Below are 21,500 nucleotides of genomic sequence, written 5' to 3' on the forward strand. Positions count from 1 at the left end.
GCTGCTGCTTTTCATATGCATAAGGAATATAGTTGATTTTTGCAGTGTTTGCTTCTGAAAAACGAATGAGAAATTTAGATTTTTGTGGTTGCTGTTTAACTGTTAGCTTTCACTATTTCCATTTTTTAATGTTCCTTTGGTCATGTTTCTGAGATTCTGCCTATGGCCATTAAGAGTCTGTAGTGATTAACCATGTTCCAGTGCCTCTCATCGTTACTGTGAAGAAGTAGAAATCAAAATCCCTTCCACATGCTCATACAACAGTAACATCCATCACTTTGGGAAGCACTGACACCCAGTTAAAACAGTTTCAAGAAGATTTTGACTTCTTTAACTTGAGCATATTGAAATGTGCTTTCAGCCCTAAATTGCATCTACAAAGCTACATGCAAAATTAAAAAAGAGATTGCTTTGGGCAAGTAAATAAAAAAAATTGAGTAACACAATCAGGCACATCTTACATGATTTCACTGCCATAAATTTGCCTGAATAGCTTGAGATCCTGTAAGAAAGCTATTCTTTCCTGCAGAAAATAAAAAATAATTGTTTTTCTAAACAAATGGGACCACACATGTCATGGACTAGTCTCATGGGACTAAGCCACAGAAGTCGTATTCTGTTCATCCACAAAGTCTGGAATATTTGGATTCGAGATTTTGGGTTTGGATTGGCTTTAGAGCCCGACATCACAGAAGGTCTTTTGTTGAAGTAGTTCCTTCAGTTGTACAGCATTGCCCTGAGTTACATTTATGAAATGCACAAAGGCCTGAATATCCTATGTATAGCAGATTCGTGGTAATATTCATAACAGATTTATACAAATACATACATAATGTGTATTAAAAATTATTTGTATCTGAAAAAAACTGTGGAACTAAACAAGTGATTCCCGTACGCATCCCATATACCAGATGATAACAATACATAAAATGTAAGAATATGACTTAATTCAGATATAATGAGAAGTAAGCAACACTGTGGCATTATGAAATACCTTTTGCTCCAAGCTCTCTCACTAGCTTTCCTACTAAGATTTTTGTTACTCCAACTGAAGTATTTCTTTTTATGCCTACCAGCTATTTTGGAGATAGAGCATACAAAATCTACTTTTATCTTCAGACACAGTTCTTCTATCTGATTTTATCTTCAGATACAGTTCTTTGGTAAAATTTAAAATAATGCTTATGTGCACAAGGAACTAAGCTAAAAATTTGCAAAAAGTAATTAATTTCTTCTGCTTATAGTTGGCTTACAAAGAGACCATTTTGTTTTGATTTGATTTGTTGTTCTTCTTGCAAATGTATTCATTCTACAAGATGGGGTTTTTTGTGTGGACAGTTTCAAGCCATACTTTGGAGGATCTGCGTGCACACTTCAAGTTGTATGATTTATCAGCAAAGTTATATGTAGTCAGTTCTCAATGAATTTGACATTTACTAGTTGCTTCCATTCAAAAGCACTTTAATTTTGTAACAGCATTAATCAGGAGTGACAGCCAAAAATTTGCTTTGGCAAGTGCTTTCATGAACAAAGCATCCTCACACATGATTTCTGAGGAGTAAATTGTAAAGACTTTAAACATAAACCAGCAGTGAGTTCTGGCATCACAAAATATTTCTCCAGACTGTACCCATTGCATCTATTGCCCTATAGGTGCATAGTAAAGGAATTTAGGAAAAGAGTAGTTGTCTTGCAATAAAATACGCGTTCTTTTATTGGTGAAAATAACACTTCTGTGATAAAGTTTTTAGACAAATACAGAGAGCAGCTTCCTTATCACATTGTATCTAGAGATGATCAAAGAGCTTTTTGTAAAAGGTTTCTGAGAAGTGCAAAGGAATAGGAAGGTGAAATGCGCTTGTCCCAACACAAGTGATGAAGAGCTTTGCCATTGTAAAGCTAGAGCGACGTTAAGTGACATGCAAGGTTTGGAAAACAGAAGTTCAGTACCACTTCCTCAGATTCATCAGAGATTTTTCCATATTTTCTGGAACTAGAGATACCCTGTGGCCCTGGTTGTCCAGAGCCAGCTTTGACCTTCAAGGAGGAGACGGGCAGGTCCTGTCTTGAGGAATTCATCACAGATTTGAGACTGGATCCAAATCCAGTTGTTGGATGGATGAGAGTTTGAGACCTGATCCAAACATAATGACATCTTGCCTGTGATTTCTTGAATTTGGGCTCAACCCAGTAGGTTCCAGTCTTGCAAAGGCTCACACACATGCTTTATGCAACTCAGTTTGATTGGTATTTCAGGTCTTAACCGTTACTAAGGAAGAAAGACTTATAGTCTTAGCTTGAGCTGGATCTTGTAAGATAAAACTCCAATGAGGACAAGGCTCTTTATTGTCTTCACTGGAGGTAGGAGCTCAAGCTGAAGTACAGACTTATCTGTACATCTTAGTTCAACAGTCTGTGTTAAAAGAAATTACACACTGCTGTAAGATTTCACCAGGTGTTATTTAACATGATTAAAAAACAGACCTTTTGCCTAGTGAAGTGAAGAAACTATTCATTAGATAAAATTCCAGCTGGAGAGGCTGTTCATAAGGTAAAATCTCACTTTAATTTTGCCGTTGTTTTCACTGAAACCAAAACCATTCTCAGTGGCCTTAGTCAGACAGGACCAGGGTCCCAGCGTGTTCTCTATGTCAAGGTGGTCCTAAGCTGCATTGCTGGGTGTAGATGGTCTCAAATGATGGTGAAACTTGAAATTAAAGTGAAGTCTAAATTTCTTGCTTTACAGCCTATCTTGTCTGTATCTTGCAGTCTTGGGAAGTTTGTCCAGCTCTTGAAGAAGTCAGTGAGAAAACTCATATTGAAATTAGTAGCAGAATTAGGTCTGTAATGTTCAGAGATAAGTTGTATCCGATTTCTTTACCTAAGGCCAGAGTCTATGAGGTGTATAAATCAGTGAATTCAGTGGAGCTACATTAGCTCATGAGCTTGGGATCTGTTTCAATTGACAATAGAGATCAGTATTATGATGGATGGATGGATAGATGGATAGAATGAATGGATTTGTATGGAGACAGTGTTATCGGTGATGGTTTTTTTGAATACAGAGGTAAATCTGTGGTAAATACAAATCAAATCCTTTTCTCAGAAATATAGATAATTTAAAAATTATGAATCCATTATTTAGAACCAAACTCAAAGATTGTGTAAATTGTGTTTGCAAAATTCTTAGTCTTGCCCAGATTTGGCTGGTTGGTTGGTTATTTGGCTTTGATGGGCAGAAAGGAGTAGAACTGTTCTTAATCCTTTCGTAGCACACATGCACAACAATTCTTACTATTTGCAGAAGTCAAACAAAACAAAAATGTAACAGACAGAAACATTAGGCTTCAAGACATGTAGACAGTTTTCTTCCCTCAAGACAGAATTACTTATGCCTTTACTTACCTAAGATGTCTGGTTTTAATTTGTAGGGAGGAAATGTTTCATGAAACTCAGAAGAGAAATGTCATACACTGTGAAACTGGTTCCTTCTTTTCCTCTTTGAGAGTTTCATGGAATGACGTTTGTTATCTTGCAGACTTAGTTACATTTCTACCAAACCAAAGTGGCTCCCAATCTGAAAAAATTGCACAATGCTAATGCTTTCCAATGTATTTATTTATTGCACTTAGGGTTTTTTTAGAAGAACCATTCAGAAAAACCTCCATCCAACCTATTCCTGTAAATATGAAGGAAAATGTGTGATAGACAAAGTAACAAGAAATCAGTGCCAGGAATGTCGCTTCAAAAAATGTATCTTTGTTGGCATGGCAACAGATTGTAAGTATATTTTCCTGGTTTTCTTTCTTTTTTCTTTTTTCTTTTTTTTTTAAACGTGTGTGTTTGCTTACAGTGTGTTGATTAGTGAAGACTGTTAAAGTAGAGCAGAACTGCTAGCACTTTATTGTTTTTAATAACTTATACCAGAGAATTATGCTCACTGCATCAAACCACTTTCATAGGGCTGTAATTTTTTATCATTCACCAGATCGCACCTTCTCCTGGCCTTAGCAGGCTGAATAGCACTAGAAATGTTCACTCTTCAGAGGAGAGGAGGGAGAAAGGCATCTAGATGGACACTTTGCTTGAGAAAACAAAATCTTGTTTAGAAAATTCTGGAGGATGTGAAATTGAATGTCGTTGTATGAGTCATCCTGCAGTTGTTTGTTTTATTTTTAGCCCTGAAGAAGTTATCTACTGCAAAGAATGCGACTCTCATTCTAAAGAACTAGAAAATATGGCTGTAAGATTAACTCTTAGGGGTCATCTTTTCCTGCCATTGCACAGGGATTTACACCAATAACTTCCATTAGTGCAAATGGGAGGAAGTCACATAAACCCCTCTGTGCATTAATGTTAATGATTGTTGCTGGTGTAATCCTCTGCAGAAGAACTGACAGGAAAACAGGCCCAATAAACAATGGAAGAATACTCTAATGGTATTTTTCATTGTTTATGTAATGGACAACAGTGTCTTCTGTCTAGAGGGAAATGGAAGAAATGACACAACTTCATTTTAGCCAGGTAGACCTTCAGGAGTGGGGCTGGATAGCCCTAGGTCACCGGTTTGCATCCAGCCCAGTCTGATGCAGCAGGCAGTGGTGAGCATCAGCCAGGCAGTGGCTGTACAGAGAAGTTCCTCTGAGCCTGGTGGTGACCAGAAGGTGCCATTGCCATAAATCTGCCGTGGCCTGTGTGGGCTGCACTTGCGTATGCACCGAAGGAGCCGTCACTGAGCGTGGCAGACGGGCCAGCTGTCCCCTGCCTCAAGAAGGGTTTCTCCCACCTTTGAGTTAAAAGGTGCGAACAGAAGCACGTAAGCAGGGGGTTTGTTGCTCCTGCCTGCCTGCCACCAGTTGTGGATCAGAATGGTCCTCCTCTGCTAAAGCAGGCCAGTCTGTTTAAATGGCATATTCATGTTGGCATGGAAAATGGCCTAAAACTTTCCATGGTGGTCAGAGATGCACAGCCCTAGGGCCTGGCATCACTGGAAGTAGCAGGGTTCTAGGGGGATGCTATGGAACGGCACCATATTAGGGCTTATGGAAGGAGCCGAAGGCAGATTGTTTCCGATCATGTCATGCAACAGGTAGTCGAGCCTCCTGTGAGTAAGTACTCCCACTTCCTTAATCGACATTACCTTCTGCTGGTTTACAAGAACACATTCTACACAATTCAGAGCACCAAGAGTGCTGATAATACTTTAAAGAAGACAAAAGTGCATCTTTCCCAACATGGATTACTCCAAGTCTGTTGTAGGAGCACTTTGTCCAAGTCCTCACACAGCTTTTACATATTAGTTTTATTAGCGGAATAAGCCACTGAAGGCAGTGGCAGCATACAAAGTGTCACCAGAAGGGTAAGTCGTTCTTTGCAATCCAGGCTTCTGAGAGGTGAAGTTTGGAGGGAGAAGTAAGAGAACTGTGTCAACTGTGGGTCTTACCAAAGTACCTCTTTACTGATTAGTTAAGGTGTTTGTAATCAATTAGTCCCTCAGGCACACAAAAGACCAGGTTTCAGACAGCCTTAAGAGCTTCCTGCCATTTTTGTATGTTTTTTTCCCCTGCTAGTGGTGTTGGATGACAGTAAGCGGTTGGCAAAGAGGAAGCTGATAGAAGAAAATCGAGAGAAGAGACGTCGGGAAGAGCTGCAGAAAACCATTGGGCACAAACCAGAGCCAACAGATGAGGAATGGGAGCTCATCAAAATTGTTACTGAAGCACATGTGGCCACCAATGCACAAGGCAGCCACTGGAAGCAGAAGAGGAAATTTCTGGTAAGGGCTGTAGCCTTTTACACTGCTCTCGGAGCCAGGTTCCTTTCTTTCCTCTGAAGTTCCTTCCCAACATTGCCACCCCAAAGTGGATATATCTGCCAGTGTATGAAAATGGATGATTTTTATAGTTACTACGTGCTTATTCTTGCCTGAAGCTCAGTGTTTGATCAGACCATGTATTTCAAGAGATAAACAGCATGTTGCTAAGTTAAGGCTTACCCAGCTGGATACTTTTAATGCGCTATGATAAGAAAAAGTAGCAAAAGCGTTTCACTTCTGATTAACAGCAGTAGCAGTCTCTAACGCATACCAAATCTTTTTTTATAAATTAAGTCTAGGGACAGTTGTCTTTATTAGGGACTAGCATAAACCATACTGTAAGTGTTAAAACAATGTAAGTTCTAGGTGAAAGCTGATATTTTTAATTAGTAACTCATGGGTTTTGCTTCCTTGTTCCAAAGTGAACACATTAATTACAATGAATTTAGCAAAGAAAAATTACTTTCAGTGAAAGCAGGATGATACATAGACTTATAGCATTGCAATTGCAGACCACAAGACAACGTCAGCTTTCAGTCTGTAACTAAGGATTGGAAAATAAATGGTGATTTGTGATGCTCAGCCTTAGAAGAGGATTTAGTTGATTTTTCTAAATTGATTTTTAAAGGAAAGAAGTGCAGAATGCAAAATGCTTCTACAGCACAACAGAGGGATTGTAGACTGCATTTCAGGAATACACAGAGGTCTTTAACCGTTTGTGTATACCTAACCAGATAGAGAATGCTCATTTTTTGCAGGCCTAGGCTCCTGCTGCTTAATTCACCGTGGGAATCCCAACCTACTGTTAAATTGCTAAGAGACATTATATATTCAAACCAGCTGATCCCTTTTATGACGTTCTGATAATTTCAGTGGCACTGTCTACATTTCTGTATGAATGGCTGCATATTCGTAGTAGCGTGCCATCAGGAAAGCACAGCCAGTGATCACTGGGGAGAAGCAACAGAGCACTTTCCAGTGGTGCTGCACGGTGAGGTTTGCAGCAGTAGTTTTAGCAGATCAAGAAGCAGCTGCAATAGTGTGTTTTGTTGCTTAGACGGGATCGCTGTTCTTTGGGTATTGCCTGGTTTGGGATAAAGCATGGGGAGCCTGAGGGCGGCGCTGGGAATGAGGACAGTAGGCCACATAAAATGTGATTGTTGAGGGTCTTCAGGCTCTGGAGACAGGCACAGTGGTGGGGGGACCTCCAGCAAAAACATAACCAAGGGCACGAGGTTATGTAATGAGTGGGCTACTGGGAAAATGGCGGGGTGGGACAGAGGCAGGGGTGGCAGCTGTAATGGGCAGTTCAGAAACCAGCTGTGGCTTCCACAACTGGTTCCTAGGCCAGATCAAACTGCCGTTGGCACAGCCCTTGCTGCAGGGCCTCCTGCTTATTTGCAGAGCTAACATGCTGAAGCCCAGTGGTTTCAAGGCAAGCATAGGAAGCTCACTGACACCTCGCAGTGAGCACAGAAGGGGTAGTCCAGGATGGCGTGCCAGCCCCAGGTGGAGGGCTTTGAAAGCCCTGCCACAAGCTGTTGAAGAGCCAGAGGAACTGATCGCACACCCCAGGAGCTGTGGGTTGGTCCTTAGGCAGCTGAAGCTGGTTCTTCAGCAGCGGGACCTCCTTTGAGGTCTGGACTTCTTTTCCTATTGAAAAGGTGAGTTAGGTAGCAAGGGCTCTCTAGTTGCATTCCCTTCTGGAGTGTCATAGCTTTAGGTAGTGATCCTGACTTCCCTTTCCCAAGAAAGTGCTGTGTTCTTTCTTTTTCCCCCTAACAATGTTATGTGTGGTTTTAAGCATTTGGTCTTCTTGCTTGGAAGTGATGAAGGTTGTTTATCATGAGCACACAGACAATGTGGTTTAGTTTCCCAAGTTTCAGGGAGGGAGGGAGCCTAGAACTGGGATTATTTGAGTTTTTTAGTAGGAACTGTCAGATAATTGAGCCCAGTCCTCTTCATTGTTACTTTACAATTGGTGCTTGCTTTATTCACACATTGCAGAGTTTTTTCTTGAAAGAAGTTAGATTTGGATTCAGATAGGTGACAGCTGTGGAAGGATCCTTTACAATGGGTTGCTGAGCACAAGGTTTTAGAGACAGCACCTCCCCTGTTTAAGTGCACTTATATAAATGTATTGAATTCCATCAGTCGTAAAGGCCGCCTTCTCTGGGTTTTATCCAGTTTTTTACTCTAATGTAAATGAAATGGAACCTCTGCATGGTGGCTGGCAGGTCTATTACAACCTCAAAGCCACACTTCGTGAATGGAACAGCTTTGATATGCCTGTTTTTAAAATACATGGTAACACTGACAAGCTGTCATAAAAATCACGTGAACAAACTGAAGTGCAGTTGGAGAAAAAAACCACTCATCACGGATTCTGCTTGAAACTATTTTGTTGTATATTCCTGTTGAAATCCTCAATATACCTTTTTTTTTTTTCATTTTGGGGAAGCCTTGAGCTGAAGTCATGATTTTCAACCAATATTTTACCCAGACAAGTTCAGATTTTAGTCACTTTATCCAGATTAGCTTTGTCTTAACCCATTCTTAGTCATCAGTTGTTCTAGCCTAGTTTTGGAAACAGGCCTTGGCAGTTGCCTGGAGCTCTGTGATAATAGGCAATCTGTTCTGAGGAGGATTTCAGAACTTCAAGTAGGTGAACGAGCCCAATTCTGCAAAGCTTTCAGCATCTTCTTGGGGGTGAAAAGTCACCTCACCTCCCTTCACTTTCAGAAAAACTTGAGAGTTCTCAGCACCTGTAAGAAACAAGAACACGCCTATATTTTAAAACAAAAGTGTGTACACTACACACACAAAATACTCAGATACAAGCACAATGAAGAAACTGCATGCGCACAAAAATGCCCACACAAGATGGGTTGTGGCATGCCAGTCACCCATTTCTCTGTGCACTCGCCTCTTTTAGAAATGCCTTATACAAACAAATAAGTTCATGTTTTGTGGTATAATGGGCATTATTTATAAAGCGAATAGTGTTATTTTTTTTTAGCACATCTTCTGTCGCCAAGCAGGACTTTTTAGAGTATAAAATGCTTGCTCTAAGATAGATTGCTCCTTTAAATATCTTTGTTTATATCCTTAGCCGGAAGATATTGGGCAGGCACCAATAGTTAATGCCCCAGAAGGTGGGAAAGTGGATTTAGAAGCCTTCAGCCAGTTTACAAAAATTATCACACCAGCGATTACAAGAGTGGTGGATTTTGCCAAAAAGTTGCCTATGTTTTGTGAGGTAAGAAGACTTCCTTGCACTCCTCATTTATATGCCTGTTGTTAAAAACTATTCAAAATATTCCTGGCATGGAACTAAAAAATTCACTATGTTTAAACCCAGAAAAATTAAAGGGATCCAAAGCTGATAGGACTAAAATCTTCTTGATTTTTATGAGATTTCTTTTTTCCTGAGATTCCTGAAATAGTGATTTTGTTCGTCTAGAGGTCGTCATGGTTCATTAGGGACTCGAATGTGTCTTTAGAGGTGGCCAAAGCAAATGAACAAAAAGAGACTGTCTGGAAGCATCTTTGATACATTTAATCAGATCTTCCAGAACACAGTTCCCCTCTGTGCTTTCTGGCTCCTGGGCAGGTACAGTATTGTGGAAATGGGTCTACACAGTAGCAAAGTCTTCAAATTCAGGAAAGTATCCCTGTCCAGGAGTGGCACTTGCCTCATTGTGTTCCTTAAGCATGCTCTTCCTGAATGGGGGAGTTGTGTATAAAAGAGTCTGTAAAAATACTGGATTGTCATTCCAGGTAGATACTCACATGTTAAATGTCAGTAAATATTGACTCAGATAGACTTGGTTGCCATTAGGAATATAGAGGCCCTAGGCTCATCTCATTTACACCGAGGTATCGTTTTTACTGAAGGACCAGATGCAATGGCTGACAGGATTTTTTTCCTGACTTAAAAAAAAAATGTTATCAGAACTACAGCCTGAAATAATATTTCAGGCTTAGCAATCTTAATATTTTAAGATATTAATTTTAAGTCTTGTGAGTCACTTAGGATCCACAGCCATGGGAGTTTTAGCGTGGAAATATCCCAGATCCAGTCATGGAAGGATGCTTGCCTGCTCACCCACACTGCAGAGCAACACTTTACTCTGCTGTTGAAATGCCAAGTCAATAACATTCAAAATGGGAATGACCGTGGTCAATGAGTTCGTGGGACTCCCTAACTCAGGAACAGTGTTTCCTCCTAATAGCTAAACATAAGTCAGGAAGGACATTTAAGGCAGCTGTAGCATTTTACTCTTCTGTATGTGGCAGCTTTTCTTTAAGGTCGGTCAAGGAGAGAGCTATTTTATGTCCTCTGGCACCTACAGAACAAGAAAAGGTAAATATCAATAGTTGGCATAGTGTAAATAGCCCTCCCTGGCTAACCTCAGCATTGGCTCCATCAGCCAAGAAAGTATGAAATAGTGGCCGAGCATGAAGATTTCCAAATACAAGGAACGTGTCCATAGATCAAGAGGCCCTCGCAGCATTCGGTGTCTGAGGGAATCTGTCTCCTCTGATTAGGCATTTGTTGGTAGGAAGTTGCAGTGACATACCAAGGTAGTCTTTTAATTTAGAAGGTTTTGCCAGTCACACACAGACTGCAGTGCCCATCTGACATCTCCTACCCCTCCTGGCTACTTTGGGCCCACTTGTGTCAGAACCGGGCAGGAAGCATGGATGGAGAAGTCAAGGCGTCATTAGGCACAACCTCTGTAGGTTATGCAGCTCAGCTAGGACAGGCTTTGTTTACAGCTGAGCCGCCGTGTAAACCTGACACTCCTGACAGCAAGATCTGATGGCAGAGTGAGGGACAGCTCCTCATGAACACAAAGGAATAGGACAGCTGTCCTCCGAGTTGTCATGTAGCTCCTGCTGTAACATAAAGAAAATGACAAATGTTTGCTCCTTTTTGAAGGGGCACTGTCTTGTTAACTTTGTTTCAGTTACGGTTTTTAACCCGTATCTTTTTCTTAGAAGCAATGCTGTGTGAGCTGTGGATCTGTTTATGAGAAAAAGCCCTCCGTTCTCCCGTAGGACCTGCAGAACCTTACCTCAGTGCTTAATTCCACAGAGGCATAGGCTGAGAGTGTAGTAAATCCCTGTGGAGGAGGGGCATGGCAAGGAACATCCATAGCCACTGACATATTCGTGGCTACTTTTCCTTCTTTTTCTCTTCTTTGGACACATGCGCAAGCCAGCAAAGCACTGTGCGTACCCAGCTTAGTTTGTGTGCATCCATTGGCCCGTGCCTCAAAGAAAGAATCTAATCCCAGGGTGATCGAAGTATAAAGAAAACTTCATTTACTTCTCAGAATTTCTGCTGTTGTTTCCTTCTTGTATTTCCTTCTGCATAGAAGATGAAGACTGAGAAGCATTTAATCAGTTTGATGTCAGGTTTCTAAGTGTCACCGGCATCAGTGGTTTCATGCTGGGTGAAGCTATGCAAATACCTTTTTAGGGAGCTCAGCTCAGCTCAGCTCACTTCCATGGTGATGCATTACATGTGTGCTGGCTGCCAGTCTGTCCTGCAGAGGTGAGCATCTCAAGTTTCTGCCTTTTGGCTTTTCCCCCAGCAGAGCGAGAAGGAAAAGACATTGTGGCAGTTAATCAGGCACATTTGTTAACCCCACTCCTGGAAGGTGCCTCTGGTGGCAGCGCTCAACCGATGAGTATAGGCAGCACTGAACCCTGCATAACTGGGAGCAGAACTGATGTACAAGACCCCTGTCTTTGGTAACTGCTGCTGCTGGCAGATAAGACCTGAGGCTTGGCATCGGTGAAACAGATGTCCCATCTATCCTTCAGAATTGGGAAGGAGGATGAAGGACGGGCATAGGCAGATCACCACTACCATGAAGAAATTTTAAGAAGGTTCAAGTAGGAAGAAGAACTCTCATTGGTTTAATAGCTCACTAATAAAACAGCTGAAGTGTCACAGTGTCTTCCCTACTGTTACCTGTCTGATTCTTTTCCACCATTCTTCCCTCTTCTTGGTGTTTTTTTCCTTCATGTCTCTTTTCTTATCCCTTCTCCCTTCCTTTTTCTTTTGTGTCCCTCTCCTTTTCCCTTTCCTTTTCCCTCTCCTTTTCCCTCTCCTTTTCCCTCTCCTTTTCCCTCTCCTTTTCCCTCTCCTTTTCCCTCTCCTTTTCCCTCTCCTTTTCCCTCTCCTTTTCCTTCTTCTTTCTCTGTTTCTGTTCCCACTTCAGTCTCAGCAGCCAAAGAGTGGTGTTGTCACTGGGTAGCAAGACTGCCACTGTGGCTGTGCAGCCTTCTCCATGCTACTGCTGAGTGTGATCCACAGAGAAAGTGATTTGCCCTGAACTGGATGAGTCATTTTTCTTGTGTATCAAACACTTCACACCTGAAGTTGGCATTGCTAGAAAAATAGCTGCATGATTCAACTCCTTTTTCTGACTGTGGCTGGCTTTGTGCTTAAAACTTTTCTCTAACAGGGAACTGCTTTCCACTTGCATTAGCTAACTGTCTGGCATCCACTCTGCATTATTTTAAACCAAATCAATGTACTTGCTTTGCGAGTACACAGTTGTCACATAAACCTTTATTTAGTGGGTTTTTTTTTTCATTTTGAATTGCAAATCAGGTAAATATAAGAACTCTACATGAATCAGAAATGGATAGATTTATGCCTCTTTTAAAGCCAAGTAGAAATGAGTTGCTTTTTCATATATGTGACCTTTGCTGTTCATTTAGTGACAGTCTTAAAATAGTCTTGGTGGGTTTTGCTATAACTGAATTACCTGTGAAAACATAAAGACTTGCTTTATAGAACGCGTTCTCCTAACATATAAGCATCCTAGTTATACTTTCTAAATACAGAACCTACCTCCACCAATTCAGGCAGCTTAGCTTTTTTAATATCACGGAAAAGACATGTCTAGCCTCATGCCCTGAAGACCATGGCTTATGCACCAGCATAAAAGCTAGAGCTATATCATAGATTTTCTGTCTGTCCAGCAGTAACATAGGGAGTCTAGGGAGATCAGCCTTACTAAGTTAAATGTAGCTTACTAAGTTCTGTGTTGTTTAAATGGACAGTGAGCGTTAAGAGTACAGTAAGTTTCAGCCCTTTTATTTAAAAAGCAGTCCACACTTAACAGGCCCTCCCAAACGTCTGGTTTTTCCTCTGATCAGGTAAGAAATAAGCCTGGCTGGTAGTGAGTTTAACCAGGATGGATGAGGTCTGTACCAGCCCCAATTATAGTTTACTGTATTATGCTAAGTTGTAAACTGAGGGAGCTCAAGAGGAGGAAAGAGAAGGGTAAACAGCTGAGAACCGTGACCACGTTAGCCATCTCGCATCCACTCATGATGGGAGACAAAACCAACGGCGTATGCTGCCACCAACCTGGCACCTGGTAGGTCTGCTTCACCCTTCACACTTTCTGAAATGTTCTGCAAGCGGAAAGCTACATTCTTAAGATTTATTGGACTTAATTTTATAATGCTCCCACAATCTGAGCTGTCCCACAGAGAGCAGCACTTCTGCAAGTGCATCTGAGTCAGCCTGGCTTGCTTTGAGTATCCTGCCCAGGACCGTTTGCCTAGAGCTGTCATCACTAGATTTCCTAAGGGTGTGTGGGGATGTTAATCTGCTGGCAGTGTCTGAAGGCAGGAATGCAAGTCTTGGAGGTTTGTGCGGTGCAGTCAATCGGCAGCATGTTTGAGGGTAGCTGTGCTATGTGAGGTAGTGTCCTGGGGTGTGAACTGTGACTTCATGCTCATGGATTTATTTTAGTTGTAAAACCAACTCAGTTTGAAAAACATATCTTTTTCTTTACTGTTTATAATTTCTGCAGCTGCCATGTGAAGACCAGATCATCCTTCTGAAAGGCTGCTGTATGGAGATAATGTCCCTCCGAGCAGCAGTTCGCTATGACCCTGAGAGTGAGACTCTAACACTAAATGGGGAGATGGCGGTGACAAGGGGCCAGCTAAAAAATGGGGGTCTTGGCGTAGTGTCTGATGCCATTTTTGACCTGGGCATGTCTCTTTCTTCATTTAACCTGGATGACACCGAGGTTGCCCTTCTTCAGGCTGTTCTGCTCATGTCATCAGGTGAGAACAGAAGTATGTTGAGACCCCAACCATTTGGAAACTCTTTAGTCTTTGTCACAAGCCTCTTCTAAAAAGAAATAGGATATGTTAGATCTTGTAGTGCTGACTAGAGTAATGTGGGAGCAATTTTCTCTGAAAATCCTGATGCAGCTTAGAATTAGTTTGGTAAGCATTAGGAAAGACATTCAGGGTATTCAGAGACATGGGCATAAACGTGGCTTTGGTAACATGCCTTGGTCAGTTTAGTGCTTAGGGAGGAGGCAGGGATGATCATGAGAAAGAAATTAGAACTGGTTCTGAGCCGATTTGCCTTGCATGAAAACTGGCAATTTAGCAACAGCTGTCCTTACAGTAAGTTCCCTCTTCCCCTCGGTACTGTGGTGCACTGGGCAGTTCATACACATTTCCATCAGTCTCATAGGCTTACCTTGACCTGCCATCTGGTTTTCCTACTTAACAGCACCGCTGCTGGCTGATGGGCATTTGAGAGCTGTGCTGTTTCCCCACACTGGGACCATTTGCAACTCGTCTCTTGGTGGCATGATACGGAAGCAGCACAGACCATTTCGTGTGATTTCCAAAGAGTTTCTAACCTTCTCAAATCAAGTGTGTTTTAAAATATGCTCCCACTGACTGTGCCAGCCCAAAGAGGAAATTCCATTCTTGGGCAGTGGCAGATTTAGCAAGATTTTGTTTTAAGACCACTTTGAAGACTGGGCACTGAGTAACAGTACACAGACAGTGATTTACAAGCATTAACTGCATCTGAGACAGAAAGGTTTCCACATTAATCGCAACACAGCACTTGACCTTCCTAATCAAAACATTTTTATTTCGGTTTTTGTTCCCTACAAAATGATACGTGAGTAGGGGTTTCAGAAGGCAATTCAGAGGACCTGCTTTCCCAGAAGTGTCTCCTGAAGAGTGACTTACAAAAGGAGCTTTTCCAGTGCCCATCTGGGTGCCGGTTGAGACACTTGGCCAAACTTTTGGCCTGTGCTGTTCCTTGGTGCCCTGTAACAGTTTCCTTTGCAGCTCACCTATGGATCAACGCTTGATCAAAGCATTGGTCAGACCACAGAGAAACAGATAGGAAAGAACTGTAATTTAGATACTTGACAAGGAATTTTTTTTAGTTCTTCATTAGTTGTTTTACAGAAGGTCGATTTTTTTTAGTTCTTCATTAGTTGTTTTACAGAAGGTCGTAGGTCGAAACTTTAGCTGAGATCAGGGACCTGTTGCTCTAATCACTGTAAGGAAACACTTTCCAAACAGTTATATTCTAAATGGGCAAAGCAGACAAAAGATGAAGAAAGGATTATCTCCTTGTTTTAACAGGGATAGTACTGATAAGTGAGGTGTCCAGGGTCAAAGAAGTTGTTTGTGGCAGATGTCCTTGGTCTCCCTCCTTTTTTTCCTAACAACAGTATCATCCTGTCTTTCCTGATTTATGGTCAGGAATTTGTTAATTAAGTAATAACTATAATTCTGCTTCTTTGTATCTACAGATCGCCCAGGCCTTGTTTGTGTTGAGAGGATAGAAAAGTGTCAAGAGGGTTTCCTCCTGGCATTCGAACACTACATTAATTACAGAAAACACCATGTTGCACACTTTTGGCCAAAACTGCTGATGAAAGTGACAGACCTGCGAATGATCGGCGCCTGCCATGCCAGCCGCTTCCTGCACATGAAGGTGGAGTGCCCCACAGAACTCTTCCCTCCGTTGTTCCTGGAAGTGTTTGAGGATTAGAGAGACCAGAGCGGTTCTCCGCACCCCCGTCGCACTACTGGCTGTCATTTCATCCCGTTGCCCGGCTCTTCTCACCTCTGTTTGTTCTTCTTTCGTGCTCTTCTGTTTCTTGAGGTGGGGTTGGGTTTTCGTTAGGGTTTTCTTTTGGGGTTGCTGGGGGGCAGTTGTGTGTACACATGGATGAAAACATCCCTTTAATGCGGGTACTTGTGACTATTGCAATTTGTTCTTCAGTCCTTTGATGTGAATGCTTTGACAGCTTAACAGTGAAAATAGAAACAGGCCAATCTCATTCACCAGCACTTGCATGGTCACCAGCTCACACACATCATTGCTTGGAAAATACGGGAGAGAAATTGAAGTGGCAGAAAATAAATTGGCCTCCAAATTGAAACGGCTATTGTTAATTTGACCCTGGCAATTTTGTTTAGTCTTTTACCTCATTTTGCAGGGCACAAGTGACCGATTCATGAGATGAAATTTCTAGTCTTCATGGTTGTTTCTATTGTAACAATCACCATTATGATCTAGGATCTTCATCATCACCATGATCCCATCATTATCTGAGGATTGTTCAGGCAGATGCAGTTCAACAGTTTAACTGTGCCCCATAAATCAAGTACTTAAAACAATGCAGAGTGTTAGAAGGGATTGACTCTTTTTTTTTTTTTTTTCCCATGTGTATAAGAAATTAAGATACTTCAGTTTTTACTATATTTGAACTCCACGTAACTTCACTGGAAGGTAAGGAGGGGAATTTGATCCTCTGAGGTGCTTTTCCTCGGAGTGGAGAGGTCTGCTTTTTCTGAGGTGTGTGGAAAATTTGTCACTCTGAGGGAGAAGGCTCCTGTCAGGATAGCAGACTTTCCTCCAAGTTATTCAGGGATATGAATGCTCACAGAATGATGAAAAGGAGAACGAAACATACAGGGTGACCTTCAGATGGGACGGAAACCAACCGTGTTATTTATGACACTCAAGACTGTACAGCTTTATCCCAGTAATACAAACAGTGTTGCTTGGCAGTAATCTTTTGGGGTTTATATATATATATATATATAAAGTTTATATGCACGTATATATATAATTTTATATATATATAATTACAAATCTTCAGCAGATGTCTTAAACATATTTCCATATTTTTCTCGTCTCACTCTCCTCTCACCCTCTCCTGTGCGTGTGTGCATTTATGTGTGTTGATCAGCTAGGTTCTCCCTCCTTGGTGTCTGTATGTGTTTTGTTTGGCTAGATTCTCTCTTGATTCCTTTAATTTATTTCAACTAACTGCACTAGCAGGAACCGAACTGAGCAATGACAGGATGTCCTGCTGCCGAAATCTGCAAGCCAGTACTCACAGTCCTGGAATGTTTGGAGGCCGGTGATGAGGGCATTATAGGTAGAGGTTCCTCTCTGTCATCCATCTCCATTCAGGGGTGTTGTCCCTGGATTTTATAAACTTGGTATTAAACCATTCCCTTAATTTGTATGATACATCAAAAGCATCCTTCTGTTCTTCCTGGGAACCAGAGACTTAGTTCACATATTTGCACTTCTTCATACCCCACGTTCTTTCGTGTTGTGCATTCATTTGTACCGGTTTCTTTCTCTGCTATTTATTGATATATTTGCCTGGCAAGTCAGTGGGCATTGTTATGGTGGATGTGTTGACTTTCAAAGCTCATGGCCTATATCTGGTCCCGTACAGTAGGTGTTTACCCCCTCATGAAAACATGATACTCAGGAAAACGTATCTTGTAGGTGGAACACAGTATGTGTGTGTCAGGGGTTAAATTCTTTCCAGCCCTCTTCCCCTACGTCATTAAAGCATGTGGAGTGCTATTGGCTATGTTTTCAGGGAATCTTGTTCTCCGTATTCTTTGATACCATATGCACCTCTGATGAGTTGTGAGCAGCGATGTTATCACTTAAGGGTTTGTACCCGTAGTTTTGTGAGAACGCAAAACACAATGGGTTGTTTAGGGTTTTTTTGCAGGTAGCAAGGAAGGCAGACTATTGGAAATTCGTTCTTACATGTTTGCTGAAGTTGAAGAACCTCTGTTGTGGGCTGTGTTTCTTCCATCTTGAAGCATATGTGTTAACAACATCAGTCTATCCAGATTCCTGGCAGAGCACTGTGTCTTAGGGATGAGTTAGAAACTTTCTAGCTTTTGGAACAAGGGGCCAGATAATGTGATGAACTCACATGTACTCATGCAGAATCTCAGATGAGCAGCATCCATAGTCAGTAAAGAGTGCTAGGTACCTGATTTGGGGGTGGCTTGGTAGAGAGCTGGTAGCATATAGGGAAAGCAAAAAACCAGCTGATCCGTTACTTGCATCTATACCCACAGTGGCTTGCAAAGAAAAAGAGCATGTCTTTTGGAGTTCTGTTCTGCCACGGATCTGAGCCAGCAGTTCCCCCTGAAGCCTGTGCAAGTATCTCACCTGTTTGCTAAATCTAAGCTTGAATTAGCATACAAGCTTTTCGCTATGATGCAGATGAGACCCAGGAGAAAAACCACCACATTTCTCCTAGTAGTATTCACAATGATCTCACTACAAGGTCCGTAATAATTCGTGTATTTTTCAGGGCTTCAGTTCCTGGAGTTGTGCTGCTGCTTGAGAGGTTCCGTCTGTCATTAAGGTCAACAATTCTTATTCTTTGGGCTATGAGGAAAATCAGTTGCCTAAGTGTTCATTATTTAGATGGGAAGTCACTGTGCAACAGTGACTTAGCTCGTAATTATTGGGACGCTCGTAAGTGGCTTTTGAACACTTGGGATTGTCAAGACTGCATAAATCAAAAAGTAAATAAAGATCAGAAGTTAGAAAAAAATGTGAGAGTTACTGGATTAACTTGGGGAAGCAGCAAGAGATGAAAGAACTTGAAACACCCTGGACAGAACTGCAGTTTGAATCAGTGCTGAGAATTAATGCTTTGTACACTGGCTGCTTTAAAAATCTTTGCTCATACAGGATCTTGTTCCCCAAGGTCTACCATGGCAACTTACAACATTCTGTAACAGCTTGCATAATAAATAGATGTAAGCCGCATTTAGGCATCTGAGCTAATGGCCTGGCTTACCAAGATGCTGATGCAGTTTGGAGTTGGGCTTAATCAGGGTTCAGAAAATCAGGCCTCCTTCCTTAGGTGATTGCAGGTGCACTGAAGTGCCTAAAATCAGGCAACCAACTTTTGACAGGTTTGGCAGTACTCTAAGCAGAAAGGACACACTTTCCGAGCTTTTTAGCTTAAGTTGGAGTCTGGCACTGATCAACAGAGCGGGATTAGTGGTATTCCTCAATCGAAAACTAAGGCCAAGCTCTTAGTTTGACAGATTTGATGTACTGGCATCTAATGGCCTCTGATCTCCTATCAGTCTTACTTTGTGTGACTTCATTTACTCCCTCAGTACAACTCCTGCTTTATGTGATCATGAGAGCAAAACTAGATCACATGAGGATGCTCTTGCAGACTCTTACCAATGGATACTGACCTTGGTTCTGCAAAGACATACTTGCTTTTAAATATCAGTGATCTCAAGCCATTGTAGGATTGAGCTGCTGGGTTGACCATCTGAGTGGCAGACATCAGGACTGCAGCCAGCAGCCTTTGTAGTAGCTGGCCTTCTGTGTGAAATAGTAAACGTGCACTTCGGAGTCTCATTTCTGATGGTGCCACATAACTCTCACGTTTGCTCTGTGGTTTGTGTGGTTCTACATGGAAGATTCTTCCTGTCAAACCTGATTGTCACCATTTGTGGTTTTGCCCTGAGTAACACGTGCATTTAGATACTCATTTCATGTGTAATCTCAGTTAAGTTATGATATTTATAATTACATATATAGTGTGTGATAATGATTTTTGTTTACATTCTGCCAAAATGTAGATGTTAGAGTTAGACCTCCAAGGTCCGAAATCATCCTTGAGCAGACTGCTTGCTTCTTCAGAGGTAGGCATCAGAAAGAGGAAAAAACTGTCCAGAAAGACCATTTATGTCCGAAATCTGCCAAGACAGGGCTGTTGATCACAAGCAGAGCATGTCATTGCTAGTGATGTATTTTTATGCTATGGAACTCTAACCTGTATGTGTCATATTGACTTCTTGCTGCATGAATCATAAATTATAAAAATCAATCTTACGGTTTTGAGATGTAGCCAGCATTCCTAAGGCTAAACCTTTTTCATTGACAGAATCAAAATCCACAACCAAGGAACGTATTCCTCTCACTGTGAGAGAATTGAAGGTGTTCAACATTTATCTTTTCACAAAGGAAGAGGTGACAGGACCTCTTAATGTGTCTTGTTATTGTGATCATCTGGAAATGATTGCCAGACGTTTCCTTTTGATACAGCAATGAAGTGATCCGTATTTAAATTTTATAGAGACAATTTTATTCTAGTGTGATAGAGATTTATTTTCCACTTAAAGACTCAAAACGGTGTGAGCACATTTTTTTTACTATGGTATATTTTTGCTTTAAAATTAAAAACAAAAAAAAAAGGTTTGGCCTTATCACAAAGTTTTAGTATAGGTGTTAGCAAATGCAAACAGTATGCATTATTTGTGTGTATCCACATTGACTGATGTCGCCTTCAAAAAGCAATATTGTGCAGGTAATAAGTTGTTTGTGACTGTCCATTGCACAGTTTACCTTCTTTAAAAGCTAACCTTGTTTATGCACAAGACAATCAAATGTAAATCTGCATCGGCACCCGGATGTAGATTAAATTTATGTAAATTACTGAGCACAATGTAAAACATTAAAAGACACTTTATTTAATTACACATTTAATGTTGGTAAAGATAGTATCAGGGCATGAACTAGCTGACATACTGTAATTTCTTTTTCTCTTTTCCTACTTCCTTAGCACTCTTCAGTTTTAGTTTGCTCATAAATACATCAAATTAGTCATTCATAATTTTTTTGAAGAGAAGGGTGGTTTGGATTGTTTATTTGTTTTTATGATGTCGGTTGGGAGGACTTCTTTGTCTATGTGGTTTGTGGGGGTTGCTTATTCTGTTTATTTTTTTTATATCAGTTTCATGCCCTGAGGGTAAGGCAAACATTACACCATACAGTAAAAAACAAAGTACCTTGGATGATGTATTTTTTTGCAAACAGTGTTAAGAGTTATGCTAGATTGGTAATATTTTTTCAGCCTAAAATATATTAAAAAAAAATCTGTGATCACAAATGTTTTAAACTATCTAAAGAGAAAATTTGTATATTTGGGGGAAGAAAATAATTTTTACATAGCTTTTGTATGCAGATATTAAAATGTAATTATGAATATAGTGGGCATAGATAACTGTGTAAGCTTGAATTCTAAAAAAAGAAAAAGCTTATAACTGAAAAGCTGTTCTGGTGTATCCGTCTTTTTGTTGCGGGCTGTTTTGTCAGCTTTGTCGCACGCTTCCAAGCCACTGGAATGGGAAAAATAGGACACAGAGGACAAGTTGTATCACCTCTAACCTGTTTCTACTCTTCTGCATCCCTTTCATTGCCTACCTCATATCTTATCTCCTCTCCTCCCCTCCCTTGGGCACCCAGCCAAAGGTTTTCACTTCTCCACTGTTCACATTACCCAAACTGAATTCACTCCAGTGAACTGACAGTTATGTCTCACTCAATTACATTTTTTAAGGGAATGCCCTTTCTGTCCTTCTCCATTCCCAGTCTAGACAGGGATGGTGTCACAGGAGCAATAGACGTCCCATCTCTTCACACTTTCCGTGCCTTGGTCGCCTACCTGTTGGAGAAGGTCTCCTCGTTCAGATGTTATCACTGATATTCCTTTGCAGTTTTGATTTCTCCTCCAAT

General features: G+C 41.1%; 1 protein-coding gene across 9 annotated transcripts in view; it reads left to right on the plus strand.

The window, feature by feature from the left end:
• The window catches only part of THRB (thyroid hormone receptor beta), a 161,418-nt gene extending 140,381 nt beyond the window's left edge, over window positions 1-21,037 (plus strand). For 8 of the 9 annotated variants that reach the window (XM_037383288.1, XM_037383287.1, XM_037383290.1 and 5 more), the window contains 5 exons: window positions 3,633-3,780; window positions 5,571-5,776; window positions 8,928-9,074; window positions 13,663-13,921; window positions 15,430-21,037. In XM_037383288.1, the coding sequence (XP_037239185.1) occupies window positions 3,633-3,780; window positions 5,571-5,776; window positions 8,928-9,074; window positions 13,663-13,921; window positions 15,430-15,671 (1,002 nt within the window). In that variant the 3' untranslated portion in view covers window positions 15,672-21,037. The remainder of the gene's footprint in view (window positions 1-3,632; window positions 3,781-5,570; window positions 5,777-8,927; window positions 9,075-13,662; window positions 13,922-15,429) is intronic. The other variant, XM_037383286.1, reaches the window with a different exon arrangement.
• The last annotated feature ends 463 nt before the right edge of the window (window positions 21,038-21,500 follow it).

Source organism: Falco rusticolus, chromosome 4 (assembly GCF_015220075.1).
Source record: "Falco rusticolus isolate bFalRus1 chromosome 4, bFalRus1.pri, whole genome shotgun sequence".
Lineage (NCBI taxonomy): Eukaryota > Metazoa > Chordata > Aves > Falconiformes > Falconidae > Falco > Falco rusticolus.